This window comes from Ascidiella aspersa, chromosome 1, assembly GCF_963924565.1.
Source record: "Ascidiella aspersa chromosome 1, kaAscAspe10.2, whole genome shotgun sequence".
NCBI lineage: Eukaryota > Metazoa > Chordata > Ascidiacea > Phlebobranchia > Ascidiidae > Ascidiella > Ascidiella aspersa.
The window spans coordinates 10,790,050-10,809,671 of NC_139447.1; the positions used below are offsets into that span (position 1 = coordinate 10,790,050).

The 19,622-nt window shown below is 36.5% G+C and overlaps 1 protein-coding gene and 1 non-coding gene across 2 annotated transcripts; both read left to right on the forward strand.

The window, feature by feature from the left end:
* Positions 1 to 11,856: 11,856 nt before the first annotated feature.
* LOC146167452 (NXPE family member 4-like) lies at positions 11,857 to 12,729 on the forward strand. Its single transcript, XM_083385688.1, has one exon. The coding sequence runs from the start codon at positions 11,857 to 11,859 to the stop codon at positions 12,727 to 12,729; it is 873 nt and encodes a 290-aa protein (XP_083241814.1).
* Positions 12,730 to 16,798: 4,069 nt separating this feature from the next.
* On the forward strand, positions 16,799 to 16,873 carry Trnaa-ggc (transfer RNA alanine (anticodon GGC)). The gene has a single exon. It is a non-coding gene; the product is annotated as a tRNA-Ala (tRNA).
* The last annotated feature ends 2,749 nt before the right edge of the window (positions 16,874 to 19,622 follow it).

A 19,622-nucleotide genomic window follows, 5' to 3' on the forward strand; every position in this document is an offset into this window, starting at 1 on the left:
TCCAAAATGACATCATTTGGTGAACATATATAGCAACAGTCTTATAAAATGGCATGTCCTAAAAGACGAGAAAGTACCAGAAAAAATATTTAAATTTTGGATTTACATATCTTATTGAGAATGATCTTCAAGTTCCTCAGGGTGTTTTGTGCATGGGAACATTTTCAAACAGTAGGCTATCACGAAACCTGCTCCTTTAAAACAACGCCTAGCAAATGCTCATCCAAGTATATGATGAGCAAAATCTGGTCCATTTTAGAGTCAAAACTGTCCAGTCTTAAAAGACAAAACTAGATTAAACTGGAAAGTTTTGACAACAATTCGTTGCCAAAAAGCAATGGCAGCCGTCGAATTCATTATACTTAATGTAATTTGTTGCGGTATACTCGTTTTTTTAAAAGATGTACACGATTTTATATATTGGGGGTAAATCTGATATTCATCTTTGCTAAAAGGTTAAACATACAAAAAAGATTAAGAACTCCTGATGAAGGTAAATATCATTGTGTGATAGATATGTTTATTTAACAAAATTTGTCTTTACTAGTCAATTTTGGTTTACAATGATACCACAAAAAATGTTAAATGTGGTATTCTTTGCAAACCGTATTTTCATAACTTATATATAGAGCTGCAGAATCGTTTGAAAGCAACCCGCATCTGACTCCGGGTAAAAAACAAACCCGAGTCCGACTCTCGAGTCCCAAGTCCGACTCCGGTGAAATGTGGCGATTTCGTCGAGTCCAGCTCCGACTCCACAGCCTCTATTTAACCTATTTACATGACAAAAACAAGATGAATACACAGCAATAAACTCTGATGTGGTGTCATATAATTCATCGACCCACAATATGTGGTTGGCAAATATTTTACCACATGTGATTCTACAGGCTTGTTCAAAATCTGCTACTGTGCATGCGCACGCCGGACTCAGGATTGGGGTAGTTTACGTAGTCTTACTCAAGTCCCGAATCCGACTCCGTTAAGTCTTGAGTCCGACTTTAAATCCGACACCTCAGCCCTGCATATATGTCAAGTTATATTATTAAAAAGCCATTTGGATGTTTTGCACCATTGGATGTTCAACTTTGTCGTTTCTTCTGCTATTTTCTATTTTCTATTTTCTTAATGTTTGACAACTTGAAAAAAAAAAAGGTGATTAGGAATGTAAAACTATACATAAATCTGAAAAAATAATTAGCTATAGATTTTCTTAAATAGGCTGTTGCTGCCAGGCATTGTTTTAATTGTACAGTTGTTCTTCCTGCAGTATTCTATAAGAGTGCCAACGTTTCGACCAGCTACTCGGACAATCTATATTACCACGTTTTTTCGCGCCTCGTGGTTTAGTTAGAACATGGTTTATTGTTGTTTTTCTAGCCTTAATATAGTGTCTGGTATATATATATATATATATATATATATATATATATATATATATGTTTTCGCATTTAGTTGCAATTATATTGCCCTGAAGAAGATTACCCGAATAGGTGGTCGAAACGTTGGCACTTTAATAAAATTTTGCCAGAAGAACAATTGTACAATAGATTTTCTTATTTTAGCAGTTTCATAAAAAATAGTTATTTCTTTAGATCAGTAACAACAAATTATTGCTATTGCAACATTTTTAGCGATGATATTGTAAATCAATTTTGTCTAAAATATATTACTGGAGAATGAGTTGTGGATCGCAGCCAAACATTAGGCCGGGAGTTGGACATCCTTGGCTTAAGATTATTTGGAACTAAAAATTGAACAACAAAAAGCTCGAAGTTCAACACCATGATAGCGAGTCAGTAAACTTTTGTCTATGAACATTAAGCCACTATGTAGGACTAATACTTAATAGTCAGAAAGAAGACCTAAACGGTCCATATAAGGTCTAAACAAGCTTTTGCCGTTGGCAAAAATGTTTCAATCACATTTAGGCATTGTGTTGTCGTTTAGGCAGATTCAGGTTGGATTTATTATGATAGTTTTTATATTACTTTGCTTTCTTCATTCAAATTTTTGTGTGCTTTGATGAGACCCAACTTTTGCGGACTATGCTTGCAATACAAACCATGAGTGGGTATAAGATTTTTGTATGGGGCATGAACATTTTTGGAGCTGACGCTGAAGTTACGTCATAACGTAACGTCATGCTACAAGTAGTTTTTCAAAACCTTTACTTTCCCGTCGAACTCGTGCGCAAATGTAAAGTTAAATTAGTTTCGTACCCTGAAGAAGATTGCGGCATGGCGTTCGCGCAAAAAAGTTTTAATTTAGAAACAAAAAACAACGTACAATCTAAGAAGAAAATGTTTACTTTAAGAAGGGATGTGCAACCCTAAAAACTCGTGATGCGAAACGCAAAAAAGAGACCTTTAAACCAGTGGTCGGCAACCGCCGGTCCGCGGACGGCTTCCAGTACGCAAGGAGTACGTTACCGATCCGTAGCAGGGTTTTCGGATAAAATTTGGATTTCAAACCAAGGTGAAAAAGCCGAAAAAAAGTTAAAAAAAATTGAATGTATTTTTACATATAAAACACATTAACTATATCGTTTAAAATTTAAATATACTATGGCTAATTGGTATAATGAACAGTAACAATTAGTATTAAGATCTTGTGAGGTTTAAAACAACTGTGCTGTGGCCATATGAGTTACATAGCACGTTCACAACATCCAAAACTGCTTATACTACGTATAGTACAATATCGAAAAATGGGCTAAAATATGATGATTTTTGATGTTCAAACGTGATTAACCTAACGTACAATAGAATAAATTCATGCAAAAATGTTGAACAATGTCCCATATTGAATTGATTTAATGTTTTAGTATTTAAGTAGGAAAGGTTTCGAAAAAAACGTACGCATTTTAATTAGCTTTAGGAAGCCTCTATGAAAATAATAGAAAAAAAAAAACTGAATGAATTTTATGACATCAACAACGTTAAAAAAAGCCATATTTTAAAAATGTATAGTAAAAAAATCTGCCTATTCTATACTTTTCAAGTGTCAGTCTGTGGTCCGTATTTTTCATATTGCCATTATTGTTTTGTTTTTTTGTATTACGTAACTATAGAAAGGGTCGTGTAGGGCCTGATGGTCAAAAAAAGGATCTGAAATACGTTATTATATATAATACAGAGTGTGACTTCTTTTAAAAGAATGCTTTAATTGGCATGTTCTTAACGAGCTGGTAAGAGTAGGAATAGGTGATAATGGTACAAGTGTACCTTATTCAATTTAATTCTCTAATACAGAAAAAAAAGTAAAGACCTAAATGAGAGCGGCTTAAAATGAGCCGTGGGCTGGGTTTAATTGCTTGGCGGGCCGGTTGCCGCCCGCGGGTTTTATTAGGTATAATAATTTCTATAGGTGGGAGCATCTCTTTGCGGCAAACAAGCTTAAAGTGGCAATATTAAAAGTCGTAAAATTTTTTCTTAAATGTAGGCCTACATTTGTTTTTTTTAAGGCCGGTTGCAATAAAAATTCGGTTTGAAACCAGTCCGCGTTGCAAAAAAAAGGTTGCCGACCCCTGCTTTAAACGATAATAATAGAAGAAATATCAAATAGTTTTTTTGTATCTATGGTAAAATAGACAACATTTTTTTTTCACTTCCTTCTTGATCCGCTTCTGAACGAAACCTTCACTATGTCGGACTCAGTACTCGACAGAGGCTTATTATTTCTCTGGAGTCGAACACGGGATTCAGGACTCGGTTAAAACTACACTTATCAATATTGAATCACGAGTCATATGTATATTTTATGGGACAAAAATTTTATTTCGAGACATATCTTGTTTTTGCCGAATGTTTTCAACAGAGTTTTGTTATAAGAAATCTTTAGGTAGTACCTAATTCGAATTTAGAAAAAAAAATGATCAAGACGGTTGTAGATCTTTGTGGTTTGGGCCGAAGGTTTGGGGTGCATTTTTTGAAGGAAAGATTGAAAATTTTTTTTTTTAAATATTGTTTTGTTAATGAAATATTTACTCCCGGGTGGAGAATGTTTCTAAAATGTTTCAAGTGTAGCAAACCATAGGCGTAAACCATTTTAAGTATTTAAGAGAATGATAATATTTGCTTTATAAACATGTTAGCTGGCCAAAATTTAATAAAATGACCATACGCCTTATCTACGTAAATTCTATTTATCACATTTATGTTTCAATCATTCCCCAAATACGACGCCATATTTGAACCCCTTTCGCATCTAAGACATAAGTTAAGGCTGGAAATTTTCTGCCCATATCTGTTTTTGCTTTCAGAAACAAGTTAAGGAAAAAAATATATATATATAAAAAAAAAAAATAAAAAAAAAAAAATAAAAAAAAGGATAAAAAAAAAAAAAATAAATCAATTTAAAACATTAAAAAAAATTAAATTTAAATTAAAAAAAACACCAAGTCCTGAAAATATACCCCCTGGCAAAATATACAACAATCGCACCCCGGTCTAGTTCTTTTTTGGTTCGCTATGGTTTGCTTGGTATGTTTCAGACCGATTTTGTCCAGGGCTTTCTGGAAAAAGAGTTCATCGTCGATTATGATTTTATTAGCCTTAAAATTTGTGTTTTTTATTTTTTTAGCATAGGCAAACCACAATGTAATCAATTCTTTGAATTGTATCACGTCAATCGAAAAACACGCACTGCGTTTTGTAGCGGCTACGGTATGTTATGGATGTTACACTGAAAGCTTACATTTTATAACCTTGTAGCCCTAGTATGATTTAGCTCGTTTCAACGAAATCGTTGCGCAATTGTATAAGATTTACAAAACTCAACATTGTATCTCATGCGACCCTTTGTAACAAACTTGCCCATTCTGGTTAGAATGTTTAATCAAGGCAATAAGTGGAAACTGATTTTTAAATGTAAAATCATTTTTTCAAATGTAATATCAGCATAATATGTCAATTGCAGCCTTGGGATTTTTAGAAAAATAAAAAATTTATCAGCGTCGTTCATCCATTATGTCACAGTTGGACGCACAAGCGTTTGACGTCTATATCGCAGCTGTAGTCTGGGGGAGTTTCTACTGCCTCTGTTGAGAAATAAAATTATCTTTGGTTGGCTCTATTATCTTGAAACTGATGCCTGGCCGCACTAAACAGACTCCGCCTAACGTAATATAATTTATTTTTATTGTCGCGTACAAACTGCAGTGATGTGGTTCTAGTGACCTCCAATGCAGACACGTAATAAAAATACGTAATGAATAGTAAAACATACTAAACACAAGGAATTAGGCTACGCTCAATCGGAACCTTTTACGCACTCGCGATTACACAACAACGTTTATTTATTGATACACTACCATGAAAACATATTTATTCACAAGGATCAGGAAGAATTGAAATTTTGAATTATAACTAGAAAAATTAATTACACACAAACTGCAAAACTATTCGCTTGCAATGGTATAATATAATGGGCAATTATAAATCGAATTCAGTATTTGAATATAACGCCACAAATTTGTTGTAGTTTTAAAAATTTCACCAAGAATGAAATGAGAAGCTATGTTGTTGAAGACAAACTTCATATTCGTCAGACCACACTCGCCTGAATGTTGACTCAATTTAGGTTAATTGAGTTCCGTACTTTCAGCTATGCCAGCATAAATATTTATGATTTGCGAAGAATTCAGTTTAAATTTACCGAATGTAGTTTGATGTAAAATATGTTTTGTTTCTCCTGATTATTTATATTCGAAGTTTGTCTAAACAGTAGCAATTTATGTTCTTAAATTTTATTCGTACGAAAGATTTTCTGGTTATCTTAAAACAGAAACAACTTTGTTTGCAAACTTTAAATTAAAACGTTGTGAGTTTTATACAATACCTACTTAAACGCGAAAAAAATAAACATACAGGTTGGATTATTGGCAAAAACAATTGGTAGAACGAAAATTCGCAGACTGTGTGCAAGTTTTTGGCAAATTTTATTTTGTCTGAGTGGGTGCTGATTGGAGAGCGCAAATTGATAGTTAATATCATCCCTGAGTTATTGTGCGGCAGTCAAACGCAACCCGACAAGGAGGGATAATATATTTTGTAATGGCTTGTCAAGGGCTATATTTTCCTCTCGCTCGACTCTCGGATATTTTGTTTCCCCCCGCTGAGAATAAATGAGGAAATGTTCTGTGCAAGACAAGCTCCATATTTGTCAGCCCTAACTCGCCTGCATGTTGACTTAGTTTACGGTAATTGAGTATCGTATACTTTTAGCTTTGACTGGATAAATATTTAGTTTGCCAGCCCTAACCTGCCTTATGTTGATTCAGTTGTAGTTAAACTTAGTTCCCAAAAAGATGTAGTTAAAATGCGCATATATTGATATTAAACAGAGGGAAGAATAATATGTCTAATCGTTGAAGTTGGTTTAGCAACTTTAGCTGTGATGTTAAGGGATGTTAAAGCTAGGCCTAGGGCATATCCCAACTCAAACAGTTTGATATACAGAGTCTATAAAACATTGTTAATGATTGCAGTTTTCGGTAAATGGGTGCTATATGTTTAAAACAGGTCTGAAAATCTTGCCTTTGCTGTGGTAGTAGCCGTGTGATATTTTAACACCTTTGCGTTTGATTTTTTGTTCAGTTTGTTAAATAAGTTTGTTGAAAGGCGGGCAGATGAAAGTGCAAATGATTGCTTCCAAACAAAAACTGAAATATGTTGCTTTTCTGCTTATTGCTACCGTTTTTGTCTTACTTATGCGGTTTCAGTCGACCTTAATCAGGCTGAATTCAATAAACAAGTTCTTCGCAACGCATAGAAGGTATTTCAATCCACAACTTGTACAACAGGTGAATGAAAAGCCTCGGAGTGCGTTTAGTGCCCCGTCTTTTCCACTGGAAGATGTCAGTGCAAAATTTGGCTCAACATTTTGGCGCGGGTTGTTTCCAGATCTTAAGGACGTGCTAGATAAAATAGAAAACAGACAAATCGAATGGCCGTTGGCGGTGTCCAACACAACCGATCCAAAGTCTACGACACTGACGATACAAATGGCAAAGTACAAACGTGGAGACGAAGTGCGCGGATTTATTCAAGCCAGAAGCTTCACCGGAAAAAATAAAACGTACGGCGGCGACCACTTTCGAGCGAGGTAATGGTGGCTTTGAACGGCGCATGGTTTTGCGAGTTGCGTGTGGGAGGCTACTAATTATTGCAAGTTTTGCTTTTTAGGCTTCTTCCAATTGGTATTTCCTACTTTTAACGCCTAACAGGCACTACCTAAAAAAATTGGCGCATAGATGTAAACCTATAATGTTGTGTAAAGAAGGGACACATCCCGGGGGTTGGTGTCAGGTCGTGCCCCAAAACTATATGTTTAACGTTAGCAATGTGAAAGTAAAAAATGGAATTTTGAAATATTTTATGTTTTAGCTCATTTAAACTTTATCTTGGTCAGAAGTTTATAACACATATATTCAAGGTTATGACGGTCCTATTCCAAATAAAAAATATTCTTTTCGAAAGTATTTTCTTGTAACAAATATTTTTTCTGGTGACAATACGCTAGCGTCTTGGACAGGAGTTCTTACTTTTTTGTACTGGAACGCCTCTCCCCTGTCCTATAAATATGCCAATATAGCTGCAAAGCTAATGTATGTGTGCCTATATATTCACAATTCCAGTACACACGATAACCCAGGGCTACCATATTTTCAACACCCAAAAAGAGGACATTTTTGCTTACAAGTAAAACGAAAATGGAATTGTTTCGTTTGAGAAAAACGTGCCATATCCACAAGTAAAGCATTCAGCTTCGAAATAATACGTCTTTTTCTGAAACAAGGATACTTGGTGTAGGATATATAATTTATAGATTATTTAGTTTATGGTTGTATAAATTTAAAGAATAATAAACAAAAATAAAAGCATCTACTGAGAACCACCTGTATGACCAGTGTTTCTTAACTATTTTCATCAGCGCCCCCTTTAGTAATTTTCCTATGCCTTGCGACCCCGCCCCCCTCTCCCCCCTACGAAAACCAATTTGGCATTTTCAATAAAATACTAAGACTACTTGAAAATAGTAAAGTTTATTGTCGGTAGCGCGAAGCGCGAAAAAATTGTGTTTATTTGGTTGAATTGCGCTAAACTGTAAATTCAGGAGGCTTTTCGCATTGGGCACACAACAATTTGCTCTTGCACGAGCTGATTTTGATAAACGTGTTGTGAGGACATTTTCTCCACAGTTGTAAGGCTGTGATGTCGAGCGCAAATAAAAATGTCAAGCGCAAAAATTAAACATTGCGTTATTGTGTTTTAATAAATGTGACGACACATAATACAACGGCCCAACGAAACCATTAAAATCATTGCCAAAAATTTAACTATTTACTTTCTGAGGGGCGTCATTTTTACGGGCGCAATGTTTGTAATAACAATCAAGAAGGTAAGGCTGGTAGGGTATTTTGTTAGAAAACTTGTTTTAAACCAGCAATTCAGCATGTTTCGTAGCTACAGTATTTTTCTCGCCTAAAAGTTGAAAGTATAATAAGCAACTAACTCGAAATGCAAAAAAAGAGGACATTTGGACATTTTTGAGCGTCTTAGGAGAACCATTCACTTTTCTTGAGAAAAGAGGACAAATCCTTCTATAAATGAAGACATATGGTAGGCGTACGATTAAATAACATGGTGACTCAAGTCGCTAGTCTACAGTATAAGACGTATCAAGAAGAATAAACGCAAAACGCCCAAAAACGCTAGTTTCTCTTGGTCACGCCTCAGCGGTCACGTGCATAGTGACGTCAAATTAAGTAATGCTGAGTAATAATGCTCGATTAAGACTAAAGTAAGGGGTGGCCAAATCGCGGATCGTCAGCCGCATGCAGCTTTTTACCCAGTTTTATGCACTATGTTCAGGTTGTGTTTCCTTTTTTGTGATATACAGCGTCCATTTCCGTTGGCCTAAATTTTGGACTATTTTAGGTACTATAAATTCAAACATTTTTTACGTCTTGCGCGATAGGTTTTGAACTTTCCAATAAGTCTCAGCCCCTTTTAAGATATCTTGTCAGCATACTCACCCCAGTTTTCTGACGGATGAAGCGAACATAAATTAGAAAATTCGGCAGCGTGATGAGATTTATTTAAAAAGTGCTACAATCTGAATAAAAGTTCGCTTCAATGTAAACATACCTAATATTGTTAGTGTGCAACATTTATATTAAATCTAGGTGAGCAAACGTGCGTATTTGAGGGGAAAACTGGGTGATAATCATTTCCCATATAAAAGGTGTGACTCATTGCAGTTAAAAGAAATATGTCGCTCTTGGTCCTTGGCTGGTTGGCTACCTCTGGACATTAGGGAAACGCGACATGCAATTCAATTTGAAAACAGCTGTTTTACTCTCGTTTTACGCATATATTTCATATAAAAATAAATTAATTCATGCAACAGGCCAGCAAAATTCTTTTCTGTGGTTTAATTCATTGGGATGTCGTGTTGCGCACCGCCTTTGTGCTAAATCCCTAAAAATAGTTTAATCAACTGTTTGCGAACTTCTGGCATTTAAGTAGATTCAAATGGCAGTTTGGGTGCCATGAGCCTTTTATTCTGGATCAGCCCTTGACAGCAAGTTAAATGAATCCTACGCAAAAGTAAACCGTTTTTTGAAAGTTATTTTTGAGAAAAAGTTTTTATCATCAGCTATACTTTAAACACATTTGCTATTTATGATAATCAATCATCTTTGATTAATCTTTTTATTAGTATGCGAAACGAAAAACACCTGCTTGCTACGCAAGTCACAGATAATGATGTCTCTTAAGTTTAAACCACCTTAATTTAGAGGATGCGCTATCGCCCCTGTACACCCCCGGCAGGATTTTTTCCCCATAACCTTTATATTTCCACCCAAGGGGGCGATTGCCCACTTTAAAATCAAACAAGTTAGGCAATGCAATTCTGCAAATCAACATCGAGTGCATCTAGGTGGTTTGTTATCTCTATTGTGACAATGGGAAATTGTATTAAGATAAGTTGCATACAAGTAACTATATAAAATAAAAATAAATATTTGGTGAAAAGTAAATCCAAATGTGGAGTTCCCAGATGACGCTACTAAGAATACTTCTGCAGCTGACTTAAATGTCTTACAGTCATTAATTGACTAATTTAAAACCACCTGCTGTTCATACACGTAGTTTTCACGTAATAAAAAAAGCATAAAAGGAAAGATAACAACAACTTGATGTTCGATGCTGAGTTTAAAACTAAATCGCCGAGTTAACATTTAGCTAAATAAATAACCACAGGTATATAAAACAGATTTTATAATTTTCAGGTTTTTTTCAATTTAAGCGCCTTTTTGCACTGTTTGTGCGATGTTTCTATTTATCTGAAAACACTGCCTGATAATGTTAATTATTGTGACTATGAAGCATATTTTTCGCATAGGGTGGTGGCTATAGTGTCGATAAATTGTTGGAAGGGAGGCGCGGCCCAAGAATTTTAAGAACGCCTGGACTAAATATAACTCCATGAAGTTACAACAAAATGTTGCTTTGCGCGAATGAGATGCAGGGCTCCACTCGACGGCAGTCCAAATCAGGGCTTTGGAGCCGGAGCCGGAGCCGGAGCGCGGAGCCTGAGCCTCGGAGCCGTGCATTTTTAACGGATCCGGAGCTGGAGCCGGAGCTCTACGTGAAATTTAAACGGAGCTGGAGCAGGAGCTGGAGCCAGCTGTTTAAAAAATAGCTCCTGCTCCGATGTATTTCATGAGATGCTATGCTACTATTAATGGCTGAATCCACATTATTTAACAGCTACCCTTCACAAAATAAAAAAAGGTGGCCTCTTTTTGTGCCAACTTTTTTAACTAATTATTATAATGTTTTTTTGTTTTTTTGTTGTGTTTTTTTGTTGGTGATTAGTTTAAAACGCTAGATATTGCAAATTGGGCGTTCATCTTTAAACCTCGGTTTTTGACATAATGGAGAGCCGGAGATGGAGCCGGAGCAGTGGTATTAATAAGCTCCGGAGCTAGAGCTGGAGTTAACCTAGGATAAAAGAGAGCTCCGAAGCTGGAGCCGGAGCAGTTTAACTTTGACGCCAGCTCCAAAGCCCTGGTCCAAATTATGATAAACGTGCAGGTGATTTAGAAAACTATGCACAGACCGCATGCTTGCCAAAGTTTGTAAATGTACAATTTGAGACTTGCCGAAGCCAAACAAAACGGCTCTGTGGAAATTTTGCCATCCCTGATAATTTATTTATATATAAATATATGACTATATACTTCAATATACCCGGCAGGTTGATACGACTGAATGGCAGTGGAAAAGAAACATCCGATTCCGTATCTTGCTTCATCGTCTACAATAAGGAAACGAATCTATACGAGCTTCAAACAATTGTTCCGTGGATTGGTAAAAGCAAATTTCTCATTGAACTAGTGCACTCGAGTGAGGCTATAGTTGACTTGGTTGAGAGAGTGGCTACTCTATCGAACAAGTTTAGTGTTGCACAATACAAGTCTGCAAATGGAGATCGACAAGACTGTGATGCAAAACTTAGGTAAAGTTTTCACGAAATAAAGGTTTGGTTTAAAGCTCTGAGTAATCGAATACAAACAATGCTATTAATGGTTAAGTTACTATACAATTTTAATTAGCATGTATTTTTTAATTAGCACGCGCGTAGCAAAAATAATAATAACATTTAATTCCATATTTGCGCACAAGTTCCTTTGAGAAAAATATTTGATCCTTTTTATAGTTATATTCCATTTTTTGCAGGAATTACGAAGGACCCGTTTGCAATTACTCAAGCCGAGAAAATGGCGTTTCGTGGTATTGCGCCAATCCGACAAACGCCACGTGCCCTAATGACATCACCAATATGATGAAGCGAAAAACATCCTCGTTTTCTCTTAAAAAACATCCGCTTTTCCAAAGCGGTGTCAACTGGCTTGTGGAAATTAAAGGCTCTGGCATTGTTATTGTTTCTTCCGAAGACATTAATTCAAATGACGATTTGCCAAAATGCAAAGATGCGATATTACAAAGACAACATTTACCGACCGGATTTTACAGTGAAAACAAATGGACGTCAATGGTGTGTGACAACGTCGTTAAGGACTTATCAAAAGCTAAAGAGTGTTTAGATGACAAGACTGTGCACCTGTTTGGTGACTCTACCATGCGACAATGGTACGTTAATGCACTTGTTAAGCCGCTTGGCCTGACTGATGTCCATTCGCCCCTCGCTAAAACCTCATGGTCAATGCCTAGATTCGGCAAAGATATAACCGGGAAAACCAAGCTTTACTACAAAGCCCATGCTAACAAACTTTACAACCCTGGTCCTCCGGAGAGCCATCCGCCAATAGTGGAAAGCCTGAAAAACGTCAACACCACAAACACTATAGTGGTGTTTAACTTTGGTGCCCATTTTCTCATCTACGACCCGTTGTATATGCTGCAACGGGCAACAGCTGTCAAAGCAGCAGTTAAAAGTCTGAAACATCGTCTTCCTGATGTTCAAATTTTCCTACGTGGTAATACTAGGTTCAGCAAATTTGAGCCTGAAGTGTTTTCAGAATGGTACTATTTACGCGCAGATTTGATTCTTCGTCGCGTGTTTCAAGACCTGTCTTACGTCAGAGTAATTGACACATGGGAAATGACAACCTGCCATCCTCAAACTGGTCTCCACCCTAATGTTGGTACAGTCGCCGATATTGTTTCTTTTTTTCTGTCCAATATTTGTTAGCAAATGTGGTAGGGTTAAAAAACAATTTTATTGACAGATAGCTTATTTCACAGAGGGATTTGATTGGCTAGTAGGCCTGTGTGCTTGGTTTGTACAAAATATTCAACAAAAAAATGTATATTTAATGAAAAAAAAATTATTTTTTTTACACGTTTGACTTAAACCAGTGGTTCCCAACGTGGGCGGTACCGCCCCCTGTTGGCGTTAAAGAGTTGTAGGGTGGCATTGTGATTCTTTTAATTATTTTGGGGGCGCCAAGCCAAAATAAGGGGGCGTTCATAAAATATAAAATTATGTCATGTTTCCTTATGATGTAATTTATTTACTGTTGTAGCGTTTAGCCTACAAATTACTGTAAATTATTTAATATGCCGGTATTCTTGAATCAGTTTGTAAAGTATTCGACAATCATATGTGTTTCATTGTTAGAATCCTCGGCCGTTACCTTAGCTTCCTGCCGCTGGCCTATTTGTCTCAGTTTACATATCGCGCGTACATTCTAGCATCTCAAACCATTTCCTGCCAGTAGCAAACCAGGCTGTAAAAGTTAGACGTGTTACGAACTGTTATTTCGGAGTTTTTATTGGGGCGAAGCGCTGTCAGACAAAGTGAGTACTGTATATTAATGCTATTTTATTGCATGAAATAAATCAGAATTTTCCCCCTTGGTATTCGAGTTTAATTTTATTTTAAATGAGCTTGAACACTTCACTGTCAAGAGCTACACATAACAATTCACGACGACTTAGGAAAGTTGTACTGTGCAGCGACCAATGTGTATAAACAAATTGATTTTGCTCTCAACACATGGAAAAAAAAGGTAAAGTAGTCAACGAAATACTTTTTTTGATTTGCGGCTTGCATATCATTTCAAACTGTACTATGATTTAAAACGCAACAAATATAAGAAGGTGGGTCAAGATATTTTAATAAACTTGTTCTTGTTATACCTTTTCCATTTTAACAACTTTAAATAACCTAAAAAAATCCCTGCATCTAATAAAAATATTAAAGTTTAGTTGAAATTATACTACAAAGGTAGGCTTATACTTAAATTGCTATGGTATTAGTCTTTATTTGCCTGGTATATTATTTACCTTTTTATATATTTGATAACTCATAATCATCATTAACACTAAATTACATGCCAATTTAGACTAAATCTGCATATATTTTTGCCTCGTGCTAATTTAAGTTTATGGCAGCACGTGTTCGCAAAGACTTAGCACGTTATTCGCCAGGATTAGGAAGAATTAAAATTTGAGGTTTTATCTGAAAAAAATAATTACAAAAAAACTTTTCGCTTGCAATGGTAGAAAATAATGGACAATTATAAAAGAAATTCAGTCTTTGAATATAATGCCACAACTTTTTTGGAAATTTTGTTAAGCACAAACAGGTTTTACGACGAAACCTGGTGGATATCAGCCCCTGTAATTAACAAGTCCTAACGTAACAGAAACTATTTAACGGGTTAAACACGTGTTCTTGTTTTAAAAGGCTAAACGAGTTTGCTACAATCGTACAAGTGGAACATACACCAAATGTTTTATAAATGTACAGAGCAAAATATTTTCACTTTTGGCCAAAACACAAACCTCAAAGAAACGTTACAATCTTAAGGCTTGGCATGAGTTATGTCAAAACTATAAGTGTGTAGTACAATTTTAACATTGTGTACAACTTTTTGGACCATAATTTCGATAGCCATAATAGGTTATAAGGAAAAAATTGTGGAGGTTGTCTTGCGCTAATAAGTGACAAAGGGGCACTTTGATTGCAGCGAAACAGGGTACCTCAAAGCGTTGTATTTTCCTTTAAAACGCCATAAACCAGTATGCCAAACAAATACAGACAAAACCTAAACGTCTGTTATATGCAATTATGAAAACTGTTTAATATGTTTAAGCCTTTTGATTTCGCAGTATAACCAGTCGCAGTATAACCATCGGAATGTATAACATCACCTTGAAATTGTGTCCGCAATCTAATTTTTTATCTGAACAAAAATACGGAATGGGGTAAAAAATAGTGTAATCTAATGAATTCTAGACTACAATCGCACATTTTTAAGAAGGAAATGTAGTTATCGAAACTCTGCTAAACATTTTGGCTATTATGGTGAAAGCAATCATCTTTTTATAGAATGAAGATGATAAAATGAAGTTATATTCACAGGTAAACAAAACAAAGGGTTGCCATGTTTTTACATAATCTCTGATAAACGATATGATGGTTTAAGGGGATAAAAAGGCCGGAAACGTCATAATGTTTCTAAATTTTAAAGATTGTTACCTGAAAGAGTGCGCAAACAAGCAGCTTAAGTTAAGTGCTTTTGCGCAAAGCGCGAAAATGTTTTTTTAATTGTTGATACCATGTTTATTTATTATTATCGAAAAACGGATTTTGTTAATTGCGAATCAAATAGTTTTGTGAGTCTATAATCTGATACTCATTAAGTTAAACTTTAAAACTTTACGTTTACGGTAAATAATGTGACTTTAAGTTATTTGAAGCTTTCTACGCCTCCCTAGCGACAGTAATATCTAGCAATATATCTGCCTTCTGTAGAGTTCGCCAATATGCTATTTATGTCAAAATCGCTAGTAAACCATAAAAATGGTACTACGAATCCCTTATTTGGTTTTCAGGGATGAACAACCCAACTATCGGGTGGTTTTGTGGCAAATAATACAAAAAGTTGATCTATAAGAAAACTGTTGGTTGTATTTAATTCGAATTTAGATAAAAAAAAATGATCAAACGTTAGTAGATTTTTGTGGTTTGGGTAGTTATTTTTTATTAATAGGGTGAAAATAAATTGTTTTTTTTCATTTGGTTTAAGGGGAGAGGGAGAGGAGGTTAAAACAATAAGCGTTTTTTGTGGAAAAAATATTTGCACCTATAGGTCAGAACTTAAGGCAGACAATTTTCGGCCCATATGTGTTTTTGCTTGCAGAAACAAATCAAGGAAAAGTTTTACGATGTGTATATGCCCATCAAAAGTTCTTTTGCATCTGTAAAGTCATAGGTCAGGGTTTCTGAACCGTGGCCCCGGCCCCCCTGGGGGGGCACGGAGCCGTCATTGGGGGGCCACGAGCATAAGTCTGTAGCAATATCGTGGTATTGCAAAACCCGTGACACTAATTTGATTTTTTTTATTTAAACTTAAACTTGTGGTGTTAAATGTCTTTGACTTGTAACGCATTTTTTCTTACACGTTACTACTTGCTAGTTTCAAGAAGTTTTGCAACAGTCGACGTCAAGCTTGCAATTATTTGTCTGTCGCCTAATTGCCAAACATTGTTACGTCACATACGACCAACATTTGTGTTTTTCTAGTTTACTTAGTTTTTCTTTGGAACGTTTAACCAGCATTTTATGGGTTTGTAAACCGCAAGTTGGTATAAGAGTAAAACTAATACAAGCAGTTGAACATATTTTTCACAAAATGATTGTTGTTGTTCCATTGATTAAATGTTGTGGTAAAATTAATTGGGTTAAGTAGTCAAAGCAAGCTTTACAGAGCTAAGGATAGTTGATTTGAACATACTTTCAAATAATACACCAAAAAGTCATCGCAGACTCGCCGAATCTGTCGATCTATAATGCAAGCAGAGCAAGCCAGAAAAACAACTAGCCTGCAGTGAGGTTCGAACTCACGACTAACAAAATGTGCAAGTATTGGCGCATGGTTGTTTCTCTACTCGCTCCTCTCTGAGCCTGCATAGCTCAGTTGGTAGAGCGACGGTCCCGGCTTGACCGGAGGTCGTGAGTTCGAACCTCACAGCAGGCTAGTTGTTTTTCTGGCTTGCTCTGCTTGCATTATAGATCGACAGATTCGGCGAGTCTGCGATGGCTTTTCGGTGTACTATTGATACGGAAGCCGTAATCGTTGGTCATAAAGCAACTTCCGAGGGGCTAGATCACAGATGTTATTAAACACATATGTTTGTGTGTGTCTTTCATTGATTGATACGGACTGATGATCCCCCAGAGTGAAGTTGCTTGTACTAACAAAATGTGCAAGTATTGGCGCATGGTTGTTTCTCGACTCGCTCCTCTCTGAGCCTGCATAGCTCAGTTGGTAGAGCGACGGTCCCGGCTTGACCGGAGGTCGTGAGTTCGAACCTCACTGCAGGCTAGTTGTCTTTCTGGCTTGCTCTGCTTGCATCATAGATCGACAGATTCGGCGAGTCTGCGATGGCTTTTCGGTGTACTATTGATACGGAAGCCGTAATCGTTGGTCATAAAGCAACTTCCGAGGGGCTAGATCACAGATGTTATTAAACACATATGTTTGTGTGTGTCTTTCATTACTTTCAAATAAGTTATTCAAAATACGTTTTTACACGAAGCTTAAACAAGGTTTTGTGTTATCAAATGTCGAAAACTCGCAAATGGTGCGAGAGTTACGTCTCTTTTGGCTTCACAAAAGTTAGACGAGACGGCCATAATTGTGCAAAGTGTCTTCACTGCTCGGTTGTGATGTCAAATGCGTCATTACTACCCTCAAAACTAAAAAAAGCATCCCCGAAGAAAGAATGATGATGCCACTGTTACGATAAAATATATCTCGCTGCTGGAAAGTATTGTTTTACAGTTTTCACCATGACTTGAGGCTAAACGCCCTGACCCAAAGATGCAATTTCAGCCAAATTGATCTGGTTAATTAAACCTTTTTGCGAGAAATGATAACGTCTTTGTAATTTAGCGATTGGGGAGTATGCAACATCTCTCTTACGCGAACATTCTACGCTTATAAAATGCAGTCTTCTAATTAAAATTTTTGACAAATACGTAAATTTTTTTTCGCTTCGCGCCACCATTTTTCCCAGTCTCCTAATATTCCATTTTATTTGCGCATAAGTTCGACGACAGAAGCAAGTTTTTTCTTTTTAAAGTTTACAAAAATATTTTGATTGGCTTTTCGGTGTACTATTGATACGGAAGCCGTAATCGCATAAGTTCGACGACAGAAGCAAGTTTTTTCTTTTTAAAGTTTACAAAAATATTTTGATTGGCTTTTCGGTGTACTATTGATACGGAAGCCGTAATCGTTGGTCATAAAGCAACTTCCGAGGGGCTAGATCACAGATGTTATTAAACACATATGTTTGTGTGTGTCTTTCATTACTTTCAACTTAAGCCTTTAGGAAAAGGCTAGTCCAGGTAGTCTCAAAGGAATGACCCCAGTTTAATACCTCTGTCATAGAGCAAATATTAATGCATTGCTTTCATTTCTGTGGCAAAGCTTCAATCCTTGCAGCTGTTTCGCATACTATTCAAGATAAGCTGATTGGAATTCTTATCATTTCGTTTTATTTCAGAAAAATAGTGTATAGTAAGAAATGAAAAGAAATTTTTGCATCGGGTTAGGTGTTGTGGCGGTTATAGTCGTCTTGAGAGTTTTTTCAACGGACATGCTTCACGTTGATCAGGACAAAACAAGCGTGCCAGATGCGTTTGACAAGATTTATGATGCGCTGAAACTAAAGCTTCCTAACTTCAAAACACGTAGTGGTGATAACCATGGAAATACGGCAAGTACCTTTTCACCGATTTGCGAAATTTCACGTTGTTGGTTTTAATATAGGGTCATGTCAGAAGGTTCACTTTTACGTTTTATACAATTGCTATGAAACTTTAAACAAAAAAAATTTTTTAAACGAAACGTTCGAAATATTTCTACTTATTTCTGTGTGGTACACCGAAAGTCATCAGAACTTACCGAAATCCGATGCACTTTTGTATGGGCTTTGAACTTTTTCTACGTTTACAACTGTCAGCCATTATTCAGGAAGATTTAAAGCAGATTTTATGACCAGCATTTTTCCGATATCGTAGGTTTAAACGCCTGTTGCACTATTAAATTTTTTTTCAACCTGACAAAGCGTTAAAACATTTCTTATCAAAACACAGGCGGCCACCTTTCAAGAAATCCTTGTGCAGCAAGCGCGCGAGTCGGCAAACTGCCAGAAACCCTTCAAAAACTCCACTTTCGTGGTTTGCGACCGATTGCCGTTCACTGAAATCAAGTGCCGTGACGGACTTCATGATCCGGAGCGCGACAGTATCGGGCAAGAGTATTTAGTACCCAACATCGTGCACCTGGTTTGGATCGGCGGCAAGTACAACATGAAGAAGTTTTACGAGTATTTATCGATTCGGGCCGTGGCAAGCATTCAGCGACCGACCGCTATTTACTTTCACCACAGCTGGGAAGAAACAGACATAGGTGAGAAAATGATGCAGTAAAATAATCGAGTGTATATATGATTAGTACACTTAAAAGCCATTGCAGACCATCGAATCTGTCGATCAATGATGCAAGCATGGCAGGCTTGAAAAACAACTCTAGCCTGCAGTGAGGTTGGAACTAACGACCTCCGGTCAAGCCGTGACCGTCGCTCTACGAACTGAGCTAACGGGCCCTGAGAGGTGCCAGTCAAGAAACAACCATACGCCAAGGCTAGCTAAATTCTGTTGGTACACGCAATTTCAAATTAAATGGAATGTACAGTACCATATCATTCAACGAAAGACACACACATACACACATGTGTTTATTAACAATAACTGTAATCTAGCACCTCGGAAGCTGCTTTTTGACCAACGATTACGGCTTCCGTATCATTATAGTACACTAGTGATTCCCAAACTTTTTTCTCGCGTACCGTTTTCAGCTTTTGCACAGTGTTCATGTACCTACCACCTAAGATCAGGTTAGAAATACATTGATTTAAATACCTTATTGTTGTTTGAAGTACTGTATTAGTGTCTTGGCGTCGTCAACATGATTTCCAACACAAATCAGTCATTTTTTCGGGTTTAAGCAAAACTCAAAAAAATACTTACAACAACTATAAAAATGTCAAAGAAAACAAGACGAT

Bases quoted from the DNA above. Each gene is read 5' to 3' on its own strand.
- LOC146167452 (XM_083385688.1), top strand. From the start codon at position 11,857: ATGATGAAGCGAAAAACATCCTCGTTTTCTCTTAAAAAACATCCGCTT.